The sequence below is a fragment of the Pteronotus mesoamericanus genome, unplaced genomic scaffold (genome assembly GCF_021234165.1).
Source record: "Pteronotus mesoamericanus isolate MK-2021 breed Mesoamerican mustached bat unplaced genomic scaffold, CSHL_Meso_final scaffold_118, whole genome shotgun sequence".
Classification (NCBI taxonomy): Eukaryota; Metazoa; Chordata; class Mammalia; order Chiroptera; family Mormoopidae; genus Pteronotus; species Pteronotus mesoamericanus.
Genome location: NW_026555301.1, coordinates 8,149,338 through 8,171,272, shown reverse-complemented (window position 1 = coordinate 8,171,272; position 21,935 = coordinate 8,149,338). Strand labels below are relative to the sequence as shown.

The 21,935-nt window shown below is 37.4% G+C and overlaps 1 protein-coding gene across 2 annotated transcripts in view; it reads right to left on the bottom strand.

Annotated features, from left to right (window-relative positions):
• Window positions 1-21,935, bottom strand: part of PTPN2 (protein tyrosine phosphatase non-receptor type 2) — a 125,653-nt gene that overhangs the window by 65,004 nt on the left and 38,714 nt on the right. For both annotated transcript variants that reach the window (XM_054587323.1, XM_054587322.1), the window contains exon 2: window positions 12,469-12,559. In XM_054587323.1, the coding sequence (XP_054443298.1) occupies window positions 12,469-12,559 (91 nt within the window). The remainder of the gene's footprint in view (window positions 1-12,468; window positions 12,560-21,935) is intronic.

Sequence of the window (21,935 nt, the reverse complement as noted above, 5' to 3'; positions counted from 1 at the left end):
AGTATTTTAATATAATAAAATTTATTATAATAAAATAGTATTTATTTTAATATATGTAAATAATTTTGTGGAAATAGACCAGAAATAAAAAGGCTCCCCAAAATTTCTAACATATCTCTTAGGGGAAGGTAAACACCCCTGGTGAGAATTATTTCTCTATAGAGTAAATTAAATTTTAATGCAGTAAGATTAGTGCCAGAATACAGGGATAGAGTGCTATAGAAGCAAAATAGTAACTTCTAAGGGATATTTCTTGGAAGTGTGATAACTAACTACATTTTAAAGACTAAATAAGACTTTACTGGGGGAACAGGCATTCCAGTCAAAAAGAAAAAGAAAAAAAACACCCAAAAGGTCTGCACCTGTTAAGGAATCAACAGTGTAAGAGGAGAGAAAGGTGAATGGTGGAAGAAGGCAAGGGACAAGAAATGGGGCAAGAAATGAAGCACAGAAGAGATATTTCAAAGTCAGCTAATCTAACCTTCTATAATTCATTCACGAATGTTCTTTAAAACATCTCTGATAAGAAATCAACACCCTGAATGAATACCTACAATAATGAGAGTTCATATGGTTCATTTGTATGCTTAAAAGGCTCTTCAGAGTAAGAAAGATCCTGCTTATTCTGACCTGCAATTTACCAATGGTGTTACTTATTCACAAACTCTAGTTCCACTTTTGGGCTTAACATAGATAATAAATTTCTCTAGCCATATCAAAGTTCAATATGTGAAGTCAGCTATCATGCTCTACAGTTTAGGTTTTCTCTTAATGTATCCAAATCAAGTTCAGTTTCTTTACTAAGGTTTTCTCTTAAGGTATCTAATCAAGTCTAGTTCTAATTCCTTGGATTCACTCCAGTGTATGAATGGCCTATAGAAAGAAATTATTAGATGCGCCAAATTGCTTTGATTAAGCCTTGAGTAAAATTGAAGATTAAAAATAAAACAAAAAAACAAGATAGAACCAAAGCCCTAACAATTAATAAGAAAACCTTTATGTAAAAAAAAAAAAGAACAAAAAAAAAATTGCCAACAGATTTTGAGAATATCAAGTATGTTCAGTCTTTATTTTTAAACTTGAGGGAATATGGAAAAATGTTAGCAAATATTTATATAATAGTTATAAAATCTAAGTTATAGCTATACTTATTCTGATTACTATATACAATAGAGTTTTTAATCTAAATATTCTTACTAAGAAAGATTACAAGCACCTTCTAGTTATGTATGAAGGACTGTTTTGAACATTTGAAGGTCTAGTGTCTTATAATTCTGAGACCATCAAAATGTTTCATAATGATTCTTTTATTTGAGTATATTTTGGATTATTTATGAAGGATATCATATCATCTATTATTGTGATGGTTTTTAAAACATGTTCACGATTCTTTATAATTCTTCCATTGAACAGTGGAGTATTAGTCCTCTTCCTTTGAATCCAAATGGCCTTAGTAACTCTCCCTTAATGAATATAATATGCAGGAAGTAATGTGTGACTTCCAAGGCTAGGTGACACAAGGCAATGCCACCTTCTGACTGGCTCTCTCAGAATGCTCACTCTTGAAACTCAGCTACTACTAGTTAGGAGGTCCAGGTCACAGGGTAATGCCACACATAGGTGTTCCAGCTGACAGTCTACAACTGAGTGAGGGAGGCCTCAAGGTGACTCCCGCACCAACCCCCCATCTGAAAAATTAGTTCACTAAAGACCTTGAACAAGAATCCCTTATGTAACTCCGGCCAATTCCAAGATTTGTAAGCATGATAATGACTGTTATAGTTTTAAGGTACTGGTTGGAAGTGGTTTGTTATACAGCAACAGATAAAATGACAGTTTTGTTTGTTTTTTTCCAGCCTTATGACTTTTATTTCTTATTCTTGTCTCACTGTAGTGGCTAGAACATACAGTACAATGTTAAATAGAAGAGGTAATAGTGGGCATCCTTGACTTGATCTTGATTTTTAAAAGAATATTTCTACTTCTGGTCAAGGTGGCAGCATAGGTAAAGACGGCTGTCCTCCTTGTATAATTACAAAAAAATTACAGCTAAACTACAGAACAACCATCCATCAGAACAGTCAAAAATCAAGCTGAATATCAGTCCTACAACTACAGAATTAAAGAAGAAACCACATTAAAACTGGTAGGAGGGTTAGAGATCAGGAACAGGGTAGTTTAACACCCACATGTGGCAGATAAAAATCCGGAGGGATATCTCCGGAGTGAGGGGTCCAAGCCCCACCCCAGGCCCCACAGCCCAGGGTTCTAGTACCAGGAAGAGAAGTCTCCATAACTTCTGGCTATAAAAACCAGTGGGGACTGAGCTGTGGAAGACAGAAACCTGTGGAATCCCAGGGAGTTCCTCTTAAAGAACCCATATACAGACTTCCTGGACTCACTCCCTCAGAGCTACAGTGTGGGGACAGCAAACTGAACGGCATCAGAGACATATGAGGAGGAAGTGAATTGGCCAGCAAAAGGGTGAGAGCTGGGGAGCAACTTTCTCCTACGCAGAAATGCTGGTAGAGATCAAAGGTCCTTTTCTGAGACCTCTCCCCAACAGAGCCACAAGGCTGGTAGGCGAGCACCATGTCCATCAACCTGGATATCATTGTTTGCTGATTCCCTGCTGATTCCCTGAAGCCCAGTCCCACCTAACTTTTGAGCCCACCCAAGCTGTTTCCAGTGGCTTTTCCATACCAATGTGTTGTCTTGGCCCATGCTTCAGATTTTCCTAAATTCTCTCAAACAAGCAGCATCTGGCTTTAGCAAGCCCCGTACCTCTCACTAAGTTTCTCCAGGTCCAGCACTAGCAAGAACCAGACTTGGTTCACAGCTTGGCCTCACCTGGACACCTCCAAGCCCAGCACATGTTAGCAGCCATCTGCAGATTGCTTTGAGGCTTATGCTGTGTGTCCCTGGACAGAACACAGGTAGTGGCTTACCTTGGATGTGCCAACAGCATTCAAGGCTCAACTACAACAGGAGGGTGTACACAGCCCACACTGTGGTAACTCTTTGAGTACCCAGTTTAGATAACGGGGAGGCTGTGCCACTGGACCCTATAGGACAACTACTACATTAGGCCACGATACCAAGCCTGGGAGAGGTAGCAGCCCTACCTAACACACACACACACACACACACTCACTCACTCACTCACTCACTCACTGACACGAAGGCTGCCAAAATGAAGAAACAAAGAAATATGATTTAAGAGGTGGTAAGGGGAGAAATAAAAAAGAAATATGGCTCAAATGAAGGACCAGAATAAAACTCCAGAAAAAGAACAAAATGGGGACAAGCAAGCTTCTAGATGCAGAGTTTAAAACACTGGTTCTAAGAATGCTTAAGGAATTTACTGAGAAACTGAAGAGCATAAAAAAGGTCCAGTCAGAAACAAAGGATACACTAATTGAAATAAAGAACAATTTACAGAGAATCAACTCTAGAGTGGATTAGGCTGAGAATCAAATCAGCAATTTGGAACATAAGAAAGCAAAAGACACCCAGTCAGAATAGCAAGAAGAAGAAAGAATACAAAAAAACCCCCCAAGGATAGTGTAAACAGTCTCTGGGACAACTTCAAGCAAGCAAGCCAACATTCACATCATAGTGCCAGAAGGTGAAGAGAGAGCAACAAATTGAAATCTATTTTAAAAAATAATGAAAAACTTCCCTGATTTGGGGGAGAAAATAGACATACAAGTCCAAGATGCAGAGAGAGTCCCAAGCAAGATGGATGCAAAGAGGCCCACTCCAAGACACATCCATAATTAAAATGCTAAAGGTTAAAGACAAAGAGATAATTTTAAAAGCAGCAAGAGTAAAGCAGTTAGCAACCTACAAGGGAGCTCCCATAAGACCTTTACCTGATTTCTCAAAAGAAATTTTTCAGGCTAGAAGGGATTGGCAAGAAATATTCAATGTGATGAAAAGCAAGGACCTACAACCAAGGTTAAAGCTATTTATAGCAAAACTATCATGCAGAATCAAAGGGCGGATAAAGAAATTTCCCAGACAAGGAAAAGCTAAAGGACTTCAACACCACCAAACCACTATTATATGAAATGTTACAGGTCTTCTTAAGAAAATTAAAAATATGAATAAAAAGGAAATAAATAATACCTACCAACAATTAAATCTAAAAAACAAAATAAACATAAATGCAGAACAGACACAGAATCATAGATACAGAGACTATTTTGATGGTCATCAGATATGAGGGGGGTTGGTGGGATGGGCAAAAAAGGTGAAGAGATTAGAAAATACAGTTTGGTAGTTATAGAATAGTCATGGGGAGGTCCAGTACAGTATAGGGAATGAAGTAGCCAAAGAACATACATGTATGACCCATGGACATGGAAAATGGTGTGGGGATTTTCTGAGGGAGTGGGGTGGGCTGGGTGGAGGGGGGCAAGGGAGAAAATTCTGACAACTGTAATACCATAAACAATAAAATATTTTTCAAGAAAGAATGATTCTAACATGTTATTATTATAAGTTATGCTAATGTGTCTCTTACATATATTAGGTTATGGAAGTTCAGAAGTTCCCTTCTATTTCCCATTTGCTACATGTTTTGTTTTTAATCATGAGCAAGAATTGACTTTTTTTTTTAAAACTCTCACCTAGAACATGTTCACTGATGTCTGCGTGTGTGAGACAGAGGGAGAGAGACTGATGTGAGAAACAACAATTGGTTGCTTACCATACAATCCCCGACCAAGGACTGAACCCACAACCTAGGTATGTGTCCTGACTGGGATTGAACCCACAACCTCTTCATGTATGGGAAGATATTCCAATTGAGCCAAACTGGCCAGGGCAAGAATTGACTTTAAATAATCATTCTGTGCCTATTGAGATACCCATACTGCTTTTTCTCTTTTACCTTGGTATGCTGGTGAAATACATTTATAAGGTTTTTCTAATGTTAAGCCATCCTTACATTTCTAAAATAAACTTAACATAGACAGTGTTGTATTAATTTGCTAATCTTTTGTTGGGATTTTTACATTTATATTTATGAAGGAGACATGCTTGTAGCTTATTCCTCTTAGTAAACTTTTCTGGTTTGGATAGCAAAATTATATAATGGCTCATTAAAAAAAAACTGGGAAGTATTCCCTTTTAGTATTCTCTGGGAGTTTGTATTATTGTAAAACACACCTGTAAAACCATCTAGGCCCAGTGTTTTCTTTGTGGAAATATTTTTATTTATTAATTCAATTTATTTAACTGTTACAGAATTATTTGAACACTCTTCTCCTTGAATCAGTTTTAGTAAGTTATATTTTACCATGATTTGTGCCATTTCGTCTAAATGATCACATTTATTACTATAAAATTGTTTGCAGTATACAATATGCTTTTCAATTCCTTTTACATCTGGCACCCCCACCACACACACACACAGTGCACGCCTGCCCTCCCTGTTCATCTCTGTCAAGGAAGGGCAGGCTACACCACTGTCCAAGTTGAATTCGCCACTTTTCATCCAGTTCCATTGGTTCTTATGGTCGCTTGTCAGACCTCAGTCACCAAAACGGTGAAGCATATTGAGAGTAAGTTAGGATGCTTTTCAGGAAGCCCTGAATAGTGCAGGAGATAAACTTGTGGTAGTTGACGTCTCAGCCACGTGGTGTGGGCCCTACAAAATGATCAAGCGTTTCTTTCATTCCCTCTCTGAAAAGTATACCAATGTGCTGTTCCTTGAGGCAGATAGATGTGGATGACTGTCAGGATATTGCTGCAGAGTATGCAGTCAAATGCATGCCAACCTTCCAGTTTTTTAAAAAAGGACAACAGGTGGGTGAATTTTCCAGAGCTAATAAGGAAAAACTTGAAGCCACCATCAATGAAATTTGTTTAATCAAGTTTTCTGAAAACATACCAGCCATTGGCTCTTGTAATTTTTTTATTTACAAAGAAGAAAGATCAGGTATACATACTGTAATACTCAACTGCCATTTGATAAAAGACAATAAAATATTAATTCCACCCTTTTTAAAAAAAATTCCTTTTACATCTATACTTACATCTCCCCTTTCTTTCCTAATATTGTTTATATGCATCTTTCTCTCTCTTTCTAGCTTTTATTTTTCTTGCTCAATCTTGCCGGAGTTTATTGCTCTTACCTAGGAACCAACCTTTGGTTTTGCTGGTCCTTTATAGAGTACCTTTGATTGCTAGTCTGCTTTTATTTTTGTATTATTTACTTTATGCTTTTATTTTCAGTGTTTATTTGGTTACTTTTACTCTAAATTAGGTTAGAAACCTAACACATTAATTTTCAACCTTCTGTTTTAATACAAACATTTAAGACAGTATATTTTCTTTGTAGTAGTTTCTGCTGTGCAAGTTTTGATATAAGTAGTATGTTATGTGTTCACTTTTAAGTATTTTTAAGTTTCCATAATGATTTATTCTCGATCCACAAATTATTTAGAAATTTTAAAATCTTCAAATATGGAAATGTTTAATTTTTATTAATTATCTATAATTTAGTTGTACACAAAGAACATGGCCTCTAAGACATCAATTCTTAAATTAAGATTCACTTTAGCCTAGTCAATGGTCCATTTTTTATAAATATTACATGTAAGTCATAAGAGAATGTGGATTCTTTAATGGTAGACATAAGGCTCTAATATTTTTATTATTAAATTAAGCTTAATTGTGTGGTGCAAATCTATTTCTTTACTAATACTGTCCACTAACATGAATTTGTCGATTTCTTCCTATAATTGAATTCACTTGTGATTAATATATCTTGAAGTTATTTTTATTAGGTAAATAAAATCTTAGAGCTGAGACTGGCGTTTGTAATCAGAATAGCTCTTCCATTTACTGGGACTTAGTTATTTTTTTTAAGAGGGAGAGAGTAGAGGAAGCCTAGAAGTCTTCCTCACTTTCCCCACACCTAGCAACATATTGAGAATCTTCTTGTTTTGTAGAAGTAAGGGACTATGGACTATCTAACCTGCAATCGTCTTCATATGTCAGTCTAAGGACCAGTGCCAAGCTAGATATGTAAACATTATGTAAAAACACTCTAAAAAGATAGATTTCCAAACTTACTGAATCCAAATTTAGAAAAGATCTGGGACTCTGAATTTCAGAAAAAAACAATCCTTTTTTCCCCTCTCTTTTTCTACCTAGCTGGGTATCACTTCATCTCTTAAAAGTCATCCCTAACTCTTTAGACAGAGCTGAATGCCTCTTTCAAGTTCCACCAAAACACTGTCATATCTTCATTACATCTACAATACAGTAAGTATGTATCTCTCCCCCTTTGCTGTAAATTATTAAAGGGCAGGGTGCATAATCTATGGTGCTTTCATTCATAGCATAGTGTCAGATATGTAGCTGGTTTTCAATGCATGTTTTCTGAACTATACAAACAACTGTGAAGTTCTATGTATGAAAATACATTTTTAAATGATATAATGACTATCCCATTAGGAAAGGTATCATCGTGGGAGCTTTTAAAAAATATACTTTCTTGGGCCTGTCTGGATTTAGTGAAAGAGAGTCACCACCTACAAGACCTCCTCTACTGTGTGAGAGTAACACTCATGGGAAAGTGGTCGTTGAGATGACAGTTGGAGGAAAAGGACTTTAACTGGAGCTGGTCAAAGAGAGAAGGGTATTCCAAAAACGGAATGACATATTTGAACACACTGAAGTATCAAAAGCTAGTCACAATGAAAGAACTCTAAGTGATTCAGTTTTACCAAAATGAATAATTTATAGGAAAATGGTTAGAAAAAAAAAATCTTGAGATATGTGTAAAGGATCAGTCCCCTAAAAACCTTGTACAATAATGCTAAACAACTTTAACTTTTCATAAAACTTGTGAAACACTATTGGAGAGGGGAGTTGAAAACAGACTTGCATTATCAAAGGTTACTCTGGATATTGTATGGATTAATGGACTGAAGTAGAAAGAGAGTGGAGACGAAGAGACTAGTTAAAAGGCCGCCGTTATAATTCAAGAAAGAAGTAGCATGGACTTGAACCAAGACAGTATGAAGAGAGCATAGAACAGATCTGAAATATACTGTAGAAAAAAAATTATAATTACTTAGTTACTAACTAGATGTGGGAGCTGAATGAAAGAGGAAGGAGTCTGAGTCTCTACCTGCAGCAAATGTGTGAATAGTGGTACTATTTATAAATCTGGGGAGTAAAGCCAGATGAGCAGTTTTTAGGGTTGGGACTGATGGAGTGTGTGAGGGAGGAATGCTAGCTCAGTGTCTAGACATACTGAGTCTGAGGTGGCTCTAAGGACATCCAGACAGAAATGGGTGACTTGCTTAAGTGGGTCTGTGGCTAAGAAGAGAGACATAGGCTGTGGATGAGATTTGGGGTCAAAAGTAGAGAGATGGTAACTGAATGCATAGAAGATGAGAGCATTCATACAAGTGTTAGAGTGAGAAGGAGGGAAAAACAGAGACATAACCATGAAGATGACAAAGGCAAACTGAGGAAAAGAAGCTCTGAGAATGGGTGATCAGCCAGAGAAGTAATAGCAACATTTTAAGAATATTATGGAAGGAAAGCATTGTTAACAATCTTCAAAAGTCAGAGGGATAAGTAAAGGAACCAATAGGGAGAGTCCCTCATTGCAATTGAAAACTGGAAAGCTATTAGTACCTTAAAATAAAAGTTCAAGTGTGGAATCTGGGGTAGAACCATGGCCTAAAGAATACGTAGGTAACAAGGATGGAAAGAAAAACAACATTGTGTATTCTTTCAAGATTCTGTTTGTTCATATGTTATGTGCTTACACATGCAAGTACATTATATCCATGTAGGCAATAAAGTGGGGACTAAGGTGAGATAGGAGGGTTGATAAAAAAAAAACCTGAAACACATTTAAATAAGGGAAAAGAGTTTACAGAGAAAGAGGCTGAATAAATGAAGAGTGGTAATAACAGAGAGTAAGGTCCATGAGGAGGAATGAGGAATCAGGATCCAAACCTAAAACATGAAAGGGGAAGACTTTTCTCCTGGGATTTCAGCAAAAGATGAGTGCAAACACAAATAAGTTTTCAGGTGGTAGAACATGAATTTGAAGAGCTATTTCCTGATTTAAAATTTTTTCCTGGATAATTGAAGGCAAGATTATATTATGAGAGTGGTGAGAGGGACAGGGTGGGGTCTGAGTGATGGCTTTCTCAGAGAAGGGCCAGAGTAGAATGGCCGTGGGATTAGCGAGGACAGCAAGGCAACACCAGGCCCAGCTAATACAGGAGTCTAGCCTAGACGTGCACACACAGTAGCTCAAAGGTTAGCTAAGCTAAATGATGGATTATTCCAAGGTTGGAGTTTCACAGGGTGGGTAGAATTAAAGATCAAATTATTTTTTAATATGTAAGACAGTAAGAAAGTTATTAAATAACAAGTAGGGTAGGGAAGTAATATACTACAATAAAGGAAAAAGGTCAAAGGACTAAAGATCTTATGAAGTCAAAGAGCTGGAAAGATGAAAGCAGCTCTCAAGGTAGCAGCTGGTGTAAAATTTCAGGGGTGAAGACAAGATTGAGAGCTGAAGAGGTCGAGAACTATAAGGCAATAACGTCATACAGCTCTTTCCCAGAGACATGATGTCACCCAGAATGAAAAAGGTACTGGGAGAAGAGAAGGGCAAAGAGAAAGGTAGTGAATGGCAGGCAAACCTTCTGCAAATGTGTGAGAAGAGGCTGGGAGACAGGGACTAGCTAGGAAGTCAGGAGAGGATATAGAATAGGAATAATGTGATGTGTGTGGACAGCAAGAGCCTTGGAGGGAATCATTTTAATTTGCAAGTTGAAAAGTAATGGCTTAGACTAGGAAACTCTGTGGTTATGTGGGAAGCAAGAACAAGCAGCCCCCACCTGAGAGATAAAAAGATAGTTTACTAAGGGGAGAGGCAGGCTTCAACTAGGATGAAATGGGTAGAGGATTTACTGCCTGGCATTCTTACAGCAGAGTGCAGCTCCAGGGGACACTATGGAATAAAGTCAGCAGGGGAGGCCAAATGGCAGGAGAAGGCACCCAGCAGCATCTCCCCAGAGGAAGAAACACCTCTTCCTAATGCAAGCTACAAACACGAGGTGAATGGCTCTCTTTCTGAAAAGGCACAGGGAACGTAGAGTCTGAGCTAATGGAGGCAGGGCTGGTAAGTACAATGTAAAACAGGTCTTCTTGCAACCTTCAACTGGAGATGTCCAACATGCGGTTGGGTATATAAATCTAATGCTTAGGAGGAAAATCCCAAGAATTTCATTGACTTGTGCACTTGAGAGTAATTTAAGTTGCAAATGTTTTACTTTAAAAAAAAAGTCTCAGTTCCAATTTTTTAAAATCCCTCCATTTAGATCAATTTGATAAAACCAATGAGGGGATTCAAATCTAGCTTATCACAACCAATGATTGCAATTACAACAGATGTGTAAAATTTAAAAGCAACATAGGACTTAGCAGGGAGGAAGGTGGTTGCAGTCACACAAGGGTAGCAGGGGTACCTCATGATGGAACTGTTCCACTGGTCTATAGTTGGACTATGGTGGAGATGACATGAATCTACACATGTGATATAAATGCACAGAACTAAACACATAGTGAATGAATGAGTGCATATAAAACTGGATGCATGGTATCAATGTCAATTTCCTGGGCTATCTTACTAGTTATGCAAGATGTTACCACTGGGGGGAAATTGGATGAAGGGTATATAGGACCTCTGAGTATTACTTCTTACAACTGAATGAAAATCTACAATTATCAAAATAAAAAGTTTTACTTTTTAAGTAAAAGCAACATGGCAAGGTGTACAACTCAAAAATACTGTCCTCAAAACTCATAGTAAACACAAGAGAATCAGCCTCCAGCTCAGTGATTCTCAACCAGAAATTTGGAGAGTGTAAAGGGGTACCTAAGGTCAGAACTACTGCCTTTACCCCCATTCCCTGAACATACACTCACACCAGAACAGTTGCCACAGCGAGCCACAGGTTCTGGAGGAAATCTGTCGTATCTTCAAGTGTGCTGCAACTGAAGAAGAGTGGAACACCACTCTCTTCCAGCTACGTTACAAACATATCTAACTGGCAGAAAAAAACATGTAAGAGAAACATAATATATAATAAGCAAATTTATAATAAACATGAAAATTACCTCTCATTTCATTTGTCCAAAATTAGCCAATATGCTCTTCATGTAAGTGTACTTGGTGAATGAACATAAATATTCTGTGCATATAAAAATAAACATATACACTTTTCCTCCAGTATTTGATAGATTTTCAGTGGTATATCCATACCCACCAGTAAGGGATACATCATCTGTAAAGGTATACAACCTATGTCCCTGTGTAAAGTGAATCTATTCAGCCTATACAGGAGGCCTTGGCACATTAACTAAACCCTCGTCAACTAGAGGAAGGAACCACAACACAAACAAGCTGAAACCAAAATGCAATAAATTCAATATTTGTTTTTAAAAGTTCCTACTAACAAGCAGCCGTAAAAGAGAGTACTTAAGTTTAGCCCACTAAAATCAATCATGGGGAAACATTTTGGAGTGGTAAGCCAACTAATTTAATATCTGAGCAAGTGGTATCAATCAAAACCAAAAAATAAAATCCCCTAATGATAACCACATTTCTAAAACCCTGGTATTACAGTTGTTCACAAATATGTGTGTGTGTGTGTGTGTGTGTGTGTGTGTGTGTGTGTGTGAGAGTGAGAGTGAGAGAGAGAGAGAGAGAGAGAGAGAGAGATAGAGAATCTAAACAATGCCCATAGGGGACTGTTATGTGAAAGAATGGCATTATCTAAAGTCATTACCGGAGCCATTGAAAAGACTGTGTTTACGAGAGTAAAATGTTTAGGTAGAAAAAGAGCTACAATTAGTATATGCAAGATTCTCATTTTGAATTCAAGAGATTTATATATACATTTATACAGGAAAAAAATGTCAAAAGAATATACACCAAAAGATTTTGTTTTTAGATTGTAGGTTTTTTTCCTTTATACAGTTCTTTGTTTTAAAAGTTTTCTACAGTAAATACATTCTACTTTTGTAACTTGGGGAAAAAGAAACAAACTATACCAATTAATATTTTAAGTAATACTAATAAAGTCTATGGGATAGTAAGAAAAGAAAGTATGCATACATGAATACACATATACGCATATAAGATTACAATTATTTTAAAGAAAGAAAAATTATGCATAAGAAAAGAAAAATGATTGGTAGGAAATATATCAAAATAATGGTGGCTGTGTGGATGAAATAGTTGTGGGAAGAATAATAATTTTCTTCTTTCTAGTATTCTATGCCTTGAATGCGTGTTGTGTTAATATAAAAAATTACTGTACTTATCAACCCTAACCCCCAACCTTTTTCACTGTGTCCTGCCTCCTGAAACAAACCAACAAACATAAATATGAACACAAACTCACAAGTACTTACATGGGCTTACATCTCTGTATCTGTTTCGATTTCTGTTTTCTGGAAACTTGGCCACTCTATGAGGATAGTCATGGGACTCATTGCGAATTTCCTTAAAACAACAAAAATATATTTTAATATTCCTCTTAAATTTTATATAGCAAAACAGATACTTTCCTAACCAGTATAAAATAACATTTTTGAGTACTTATGATACACCAAGTGCTATGCAAAGCACACTATCTACATTATCTTATTCAATTCTCACAATACCAATGGGAATGATTGTCTTCTCCATTTTATATATGAGGGATGATATCTTAAACAACCTGCTAAAGGTCACAAAGCTAGTAAGTGGCACACCCCAGGACTGAACCAAGGTCCTTCAGGTACCAAAGTCTTTGCTTTTGATATATTTATTTACTGTCATACTATGTTCAACACTTACAAGGCAACATTAAACACTTTATGTCCCATAGTATTAATGCAATGGAGGTATCTAAGATTACATCACACTCAAATTTCTGACTAAACTCCCTTAATAGCATCTACCTGTATTTCAGAGTTTCTATCTTAAAATTTAAACTATTTCTTCATCTTCATGTCATATAACTTTTACTTTGAGTCCAGAAAGAGCCTCAAATTTTATTTGTAGAGCCATAAATGCTTAGCAACAACCACTAGGCCTGAGGCTCATTTCATGACCTGTATTTTTCTCTGTATTCCACTTTGGAAGAAATTCTGTGAGGTTAGGCTTGGATTAGGCACTCAGATACTTGTATCCAATATCAGCAGTTTTTTCCTCTTCTATAAAATATAATTCCAAGAATTCAGGTAAAAACAGAAACACACCAAAAATATTGTGTATTAACAGCAAAAATTTGGGCTTTTGCTCACATTACCACGTGTGGAAAAAAGGCATTTTAATAGTTAGGCACTGGATAGTTCTACAAATTAAGCATAAATAAATTATTCAAGGCATTTATTGATGAACATTCTTACTCTAGGTTCCTACCCTTTTGCTTGCCATCTCCCCTACCAGCCCTAGAACAGTTAACTTTTTAGTTCATGTTTTTACTCATTGGGACTTCCAAGATGCATGAGAAAGAAAAACAGACTACCTCTCAATGGGAGGAATCACTCATATTGTATAAAGAGCACATGAGATCCAAAATGTGTTGGTAGAGCCATTTTGGAAAATGCAACCTGCCACATGGAGAAACAGAAACACACACTATACACACACATTACAATTCGGTTTTGTTGTTGTTGTTGTTGACTTTTTAATGCTACTGTCACATCCAGCAATCTTGCTGAGCTCTCTAGTATTCTGTAGTTGGTTCTGGATTTCTCAGTATAAGCAGTGATAATTCTCTTTTTTCCTTATACTCCATAAGTCTTATTTATGCATGCCTCTTATTTCTTTTTCTAATCTAAATACATTGGCTAGGACCTCCCATTCAGAGTCATACAGAAATATTTTTACCCCTGATTTTGAATGAACTGCTTCTAACGTGTAACCACAAAATGTAACACTGCTTTAGGTTTCTGGTGAATACCATTTTCAGGTTAGGAAGTTTCTTTTCTATTTCTACTTTGTTAAAATTTTATTTATTTTAATTGTCAATGGATACTGAAATTTATTCAGTGTTTTCCCTACATTCATGGAGATGATCCTATAGCTTTTATCCTTTAATCTGATAGTGTGATAAATTACAATAATAGACTTTCACTTAATAATATGCATTTTAAGGCTCTTCGATGTCTTTTCATTGTTTAAAAGCTTATGTTTTTCAGTAGGGAACAGCATTCTAGGGGAAAAAAAGAGTAATAGTCCATTGTCTGGGAGTACCATCATTATAAAAACATGTATGTATCTGTGTTTTTAAGTTGAAATTACTATTAATTTTCTTATGATTTATTCAGTTTTCGTATCAAAGCTATACCAGCCTCACATAAGTTGGTCAAAAGTTATTACCTTTCAGTTTCAAATACTTTTCCATAAGAGCACATTACAAATTATTGTGACTGAAAAGCAAAAAATGCTTCACCATTTCCACAAATTAATTATAAAAGCTTCATTTTATTTTTTATGTTTTTAAGTATGTTTTATTGAATATGCTATTACAGTTGTCCCATTTTTTTCATCCATTTACACCCCTCCACCCTGCGCCCCCCCTTCCAATCAACATTCTCCTCCTTAGTTCATGTCCATGGGTTGTACATATAAGTTCTTTGGCTTCTCCATTTCCTATACTGTTCTTAATCTCCCCCTGTCTATTTTGTATCTACCATTTTTGTTTCTTATTCCCTGTACCTTTTCCCCCATTCTCCCCACTCCCTGTTGATAACCCTCCATGTGGTCTCCATTTCTGTGATTCTGTTCCTGTTCTAGTTGTTTGCCTAGTTTGTTTTTTTAGGTTCCGTTGTTGATTGTTGTGAGTTTGTTGTCATTTTACTGTTCATAGTTTTGGTCTTCTTCTTTTTCTTAGGTAAGTCCTTTTAACATTTCATATAATAAGGGCTTGGTGATAATGAACTCTTTTAACTTAACCTTCTCTGGGAGCACTGTATCTGCCCTTCTATTCTAAATGATAGCTTTGCTGGTAGAGTAATCTTGGATGTAGGTCCTTGCCTTTCATGACTTTGAATACTTCTTGCCAGCCCCTTCTTGCCTGCAAGGTTTCTTCTGAGAAATCAGCTGACAGCCTTATGGAACTCCTTTGTAGGTAACTGTCTCCTTTTCTCTTGCTGCTTTTAAGATTCTCTCCTTATCTTTAGTCTTGGGTAATGTAATTATACGTACTTTAGTGTATGCTTCTTTGGGTCCAACTTCTTTGGGACCCTCTGAGCTTCCTGGATCTCTTGGAAGTCTATTTCCTTGGCCAGATTAGGGAAGTCCTCCTTCATTATTTCTTCAAATCAGTTTTCAATTTCTTGAGCGCTTGTTTGAGGGTTCTAACAGGGGAGTGCAGCTACTCGTACATCCTTGACCAAAGACTGGTCCTCTCCTCTAGTTGGGAAGGTCATCCTCTTTGATCGAGTGCGCAGCTTCAGAAGGGACACACATGGATCAGTGAGAGAGGAAGGGGACACTCGCCTAGCCAGCCAGATCAGCCAAATCAACCCTGACAATCAATGGGGTGATAGATGTCACAGCCAGATCATCCTCACATCCTCAAATAAGTTTTCAATTTCTTGCTCTTCCTCTTCTCTTTCTGGCACCCCTAGGCTTCGGATGTTGGAATGTTTAAAGTTATCCCAGAGGTGCCTAAGCCTCTCCTCATTTTTTTGAATTCTTGTTTCTTCATTCTGTTCCAATTGAATGTTTATTTCTTCCTTCTGTTCCAAATCGTTGATGTGCGTCTTAGTTTCCTTCCCATTACTGTTGGTTCATGTATATTTTTCTTTATTTCACTTTGAATAGTCTTCACTTTTTCCTCCATTTTGTGACCACACTCAACCATTTCTGTAAGCATCCTGATTACCAGTGATTTTTCTGAACTCTGCATCTGATAGGTTAGCTATCTCTTCACCACTTAGTTCTATTTTTGGAGCTTTAATGTGTTCTTTCATTTGGGCCATATTTCTTTGTCTCAGCACACCTATTACATTGTAAGGGATGGAGCTTTAAGTATTTGCAGGGCAACCCAGGTTGCTGTGTTGTGACTTCGTATGTGGGGGAGGAGTCAGAGAGGAAACAATGCCACTTGCTCAGCTCTTGGCCTGCTTTCAGTCACTTCCCACAAGCAAATTGGGCCTTTCTGGTGCTGATTCCCGGGTAGGCAAATCTGTGTACATTCAGGAACCCTGTGGTTCTCTCCAACAAACACTCCTATGAGGCTGGGAGTTTCTCCAGTTGCTACAACTCCCACAGATTTTTACAGCCAGAGGTTGAGGCTTTCTTTTCCCTATACTGTAACCCTGGGTTGCACGGTCCCTCTCTCCCCTGTTGTTCCTCCCATTTTATCTGCACACAAATGTGGGACCACCAGCCGCCTTCCAGCCTGGGCAGTACTCCATCCACTGCCTTGCTGCATGAACTCTCCACCCCGGCTGCCCATCTCCACCCCTCCTGCCAGTCTGGATGAATGTTTCTTCTTTAACTCCTTGATTGTTGGACTTCCAGAGAGTTGGATTTGCTAGCAGCATTGGTTGTTTTTTGTTTTTAAATTGTTGTTGTTCTTCTTTTGGTTGTGCAAGGAGGCAAAGTGATCTACCTACACCTTCGTCCTGGCTAGACTAGGAGTAATGATAAAAATTTTAAAATGTCAAATAATAAATTTCATATGTAAAATTAAATACATTGAGGTATATAGGCTTTTATTTGTTTGCATTATCTGAAAGACTCTATGAAAAGTTAAAACACTAGAAAGTGATGTAATAGGTAATTTTATATTGCATGTTAGTAACTGATATAAAAGGAAAACATTAGTTTAAAATAATACTAAAGCATAATTCTTCTGTTGGATAGCTCTTCTGTATCAAGTAGAGAGAAAACAGATTGGCAAGAATAAAAAATGCTGATTAACATTATGTAGGTGAGAAAGAGTGAAAAGGTCTCATACATTATTGAGAGAATGTACACCAATATGGTTTTTAAGAACACTATGATAAGATCATAAATTTGACCCACCAATTTTACTGCCAGAAATATCACATATAGGCACCTATCTGTGTGCAAAGAATTATGCACAAGGATATTCACTCTATATAATTGTGAAAAACTAACAACCTAAATGTCCAGGAATGAACTAGTGATTTAAGTTATAATGCACAAATTCAGTGGAATATTGTACTTGGGAGTGATGAAAATACACTGATATGGAACAATCTCAAAGATATATTATGTAGTGAAAAAAAAGTACAAAGAGTATGTTTAGTATGCTCCCATGGGAAGGGGGAACTCCATTCAAACATAAATATGCCTGAGAATACAATGAGTAATTCTAGAAGGAGACAAGAAATTAGTAATTTCTGGGGAGGAACATTGGGGGACAGGATGTCTGGGGAAGATTAGAGATCTGTGTAGCTAAAAATGTTTTAATTATGAAATATTTCAAATAGAAAAATATAGGTACTATGACAACCATGCTCCCACCAGTGAGATTAAACATGATTAGCACTTTTGGTATATCTGAATAAAACATTAGATACAGCTAAAGGCTTTACCCTACCCTACCCTTATTTCTTTCTTTCCAAAGTAACCTTCTGTCCTTTTAACAGCTTTTTATTAGAGACCTTTTGTGCCATTTGATTTTTAAACCATATATTCATTCATGTATTCTTTAGTTCATACACTATTTTAAAATAAACTAGCTAAAATACTAATTCTAGCTAAAATACTAACGTCCCACTGCGCAGAGGCTAGATGGGGCGCACTGCTGCGGGGGAGCACCGCAGAGAGTGCGGCACTCCCTGAACCTGAGGGAAATGTGCTGGGGCCTGCTGAGGTGGGAGCAGGGCTCTGAATCCCACAGAGCCCATCCCGGGGTTGTCATGGATGAGGGGGATAAACACAAAACATTGCAAACACTTCTCTGTTTGCTGGGAGAGCAGGGCGGGGGGGCTCTTCCCTCTTACTGGAGGAGGCCATGAGAAGGCCGTGGTCCATCCCTATAGTGGAGACCCCATTGCCCTTTGTTCCAAGGCTTTTATTGAAAAACTTATCAGTGGGGTGAGGTAAAAGGAATGCATAAGTAAACTTCTTACATTAGCATGTGAAGTTTCACAGAGAATAGAGACTTTTAAGAAAACAAGTGACAGGAATTCACTGATTTACATGGGTAGAAGAGGAGACCAGTATAAACAAAATAGAATGAAGATAGGGGCAAGCACCTTAATGATAAAGGGTAAGAGGTGTAAATAATGTGAAGGTCCTTCACAGCATGAGCTGGCCAGAGATCCCAGGGAAGAACAAAGCACACTTTAAAGAAATTACTTATAGGCCTGATTTCCCTGGCAACCACCAGACCTGATTTAGAGCTGACTCCTGCACTGCTTCAAGCCTGAGCCAGGTGTGGGGAGGGAACCACCAAGAGATAAGGAGACCACTTCTTGGCTGCAATGAGGACTCTGGCTGTGTCCAAGCCAAGCCGAGAGGTGTGGGGGCCTTTTTGCCCCTTCTCCGTGTCCCCCAATTTCTTATCTGCTGCCTATATCGGTAGATGCCTGTCATAGGTTGTTCCTCCCCCGAGGGGTCTTACTCATCATTGGCAGAGACCATCACAAGGCAAAGCAGAGAGGCAGGGGCTATGCTCCTGCCAGTGATGGGGCGGGGGCGGGGGGGGGACATGTCATGTCTCCTCAGGAGCCTGTTTTTCCAAGGCCTCCTGATTATTTGCAGCCCTGGGGCCCTCCAGCCTGTTGGCAGGGTTACAGCTCCTGAAACCAGGCAGGGTGTTTCCCAACATACTAATACAATATAATGCTAACATATAGTGTTTAAATCACATCAAAAAGTTATGTCAACCCGTGGAATGGGAGAAAATAGTTGCAAACCAAATACCTGATAAAAGACTAATATCCAGAATGTATAATGTTTTACTTTAAAATATTAACAATGGGCAAAGACATTAGAACTCTATTATACCAGCCCTTCAATACTTGTTATGCATATACACCTATTTTCCACAGTTAAGTCTATTTGTCAGTAGATTCCAATTTTTAGCCTAAAGAAAAACACTATATTTGTATACACTATAACAAATCACACTTGATGTTGCAAAAAAGTAACATAAAATAGAGTGTGGTCCAAGTATAGGGGTAGGGAAGGATGTTAATTTATAAAACACCTTAAAACAACCAAGTACTTGAGGTTAAAAAATACATTTTGTTTTCTCAATTATCAAAAACAAAAACAAAAGACTTACAGAGTCCACTCTCTCAAATCTCCAATATTACTATTTGTTCTCATTTACCTTTCTTTAATTTCAGTGCATTTAGGAAGACAGGAACCCCCAATACTTTAAAAAGCAGCTCTAAAGGTACATACTAGTTGCCTATTCTAAAATCCACTCTTTCTCGCTAAAGGTCTTTGATTTTATTTTCTGACTTACAAAAGCCCAACTTAAAAACCTGTACTGCCCAGCCTCCTGGACAGCTAAGAATGGTCATGCAACACAGTTCTGGCCAATGGGACTAAGCAGAAATCACTGCATTTGGTTGCAAGAAAACTTTTATAGAAAGGACTGGCTCAGTTGACCCGTCATTCTCACTTCTGCCTGCCCACAGTACAGGTTTTGATGTGGAGGGATGAGAGGTGGGAATAGGCAGAAGCTCTCCTGTGACCACAAGATAAAAAGCATATTCTAAGGAAGGCTATGTAGAAATAGAGAAGAACGGGTGATCAATGACACCATGAGCCACAGTAACAGCTCTGGATTCCTACTTCCAGAATTTTCATTACATAAGAAAAATAAGCCCCTCTTTGTTATGCCAGATATTACACTTGATTTTCTTTCCCATGAAGCTAGATGCAGGTCTGTCACTAACACACACAATATAGTCAAATTGCAACAAAGACTAGATTTGATACCAATAAATCTTTCAGAAATACCTGACATAAAAATAATTTTATAAGCACTTTAAGCAATAGCATACATAGTGTTTCTCCAAATGGTAATGGGAATGCAAGCACTGAGCTATTCACTAGGTCTATCATATTGGCAAAATCAGCCTCTATTGATGTTCTGATGCTAAAACATTCCCTTCCTATAGCATAGAGGACCCAGTCTACAGTGGTTCTAAACATTACATCAAGAATGTTTCATGTCAGTAGTGAAACCCGATAATCTGAGTTTCTTGGCCTCAACACTACTGATATTTCAGGCTGGATAATTCTTTACTTTGGGGGCAATCCTGTGCATTACAGAATGTTTAGGAGTAGCATCCCTGGCCTCTATCATTAGGTATGAATAGCATCCTTCTTCCTAGCTATGATCAAGAAAAGTCTCTTCAGGACTTTCTAAATGTCCCTGGACAACAACATCTACCACAAATATACCCAACCAACATCCAGTTGCATATCACTATTCTAATCTAATACCAACTCGTACTTTCAATGAAAGCTAAATTTAAGTGAGAAATTATCTTTATTTTAAAGAATAATTTAACCAAAATTTTTTTAAATTTTATTTTTATATGATTTTTGCTCAAATAAAGCTAGGAATAATTAATTCACTACTTATTTATTTTGTAGAGGAAATGATCCCAAATGTAGGTAATTCAAGCACAGGTTGCAAGACTAGAAATAATGTATGTATCCAATGACAAGGACAAGATTGATTAAAGAATTCAAAGTACGTCCCAGTAAATATTATGCAGACATTTAAAAATCAAGCAGTCATATCACGTTAGCAGTAGCATAAATTCAGTCCTTGGAATGATTCAATATGATAAATACAGAGGAATAACAAATCAATAAACAGAACTGAGCAACTATTTGCTATTTGGGAGAAAATTTCATTTAGCTCCTTAGCTATATTTGAAATTTATATATACATAAATATAAGTATAGTAAGTTAAGTATAGTAAGATTCCCCATCACCTCCTTTTCCAAAGAAGCCTGTTTTTTTTAAATTATATTTTTTGATTATGCTATCACAGTTGTCCCAATTTTTCTCCCTTTGCTCCCCTCTACCCAGCACTCCCAACTCCATCAGACAATCCCCACACATCATTGTTTATGTCCATGGGTCATACCTATAAGTTCTTTGGCTACTCCATGTCCTATACTGTACTTTAATACCCCATGACTATTCTGTAACTACCAATTTGTACTTCTTAATCCCCTCACTTCTTCACCCATTTTCCCACAACCCCCTTCCATCTGGCAAACATCAAAATGCTCTCTATCCATGATTCTGTCTCTGTTCTTGTTGGCTGAGTTTGTTCTTTAGATTCAATTGTTGATAGATAGGTATTTACTGCCATTTTACTGTTCATCGTTTTGATCTTCTTTTTCTTAAATAAGTCCCTGTAACATTACACATTATAATGGTTTGGTGATGACGAAATCCTTTAGTTTTTTCTTGTCTGGAAAGCTCTTTATCTGCCCTTCTATTCTAAATGTCGTCTTTCCAGGGTAGAGCAATCATGGAAAGTAGGTCCCCACTTTCCATGTCTATGAATATTTCTTGCCAATCCCTTTTAGCCTGTGAAGTTTCTTTTGAGAAATCAGCTGACAATCCTATGCGAACTCCCTTGTAGGTAACTATCTGCTTTTCTTTGCTGCTTTTTAGATTCTTTAACTTTGGCATTTTAATTATGGATGTGTCTTGGAGTGGGCATCCATCTTCTTTGGGACTCTGTGCTTCCTGTATTTTCATGTCTATTTCCTTCACCAAATTATGGAGGTTTTCTTTCATTATTTTTTTCAAAGAGACTTCTTATTTCTTGCTCTTTCTCTTCTCCTTCTGGCACACCTATCACGTGAATGTTGGAATACCAGTTGTCTTAGAGGCTCCTAACACTATCCTCTTTTTCTT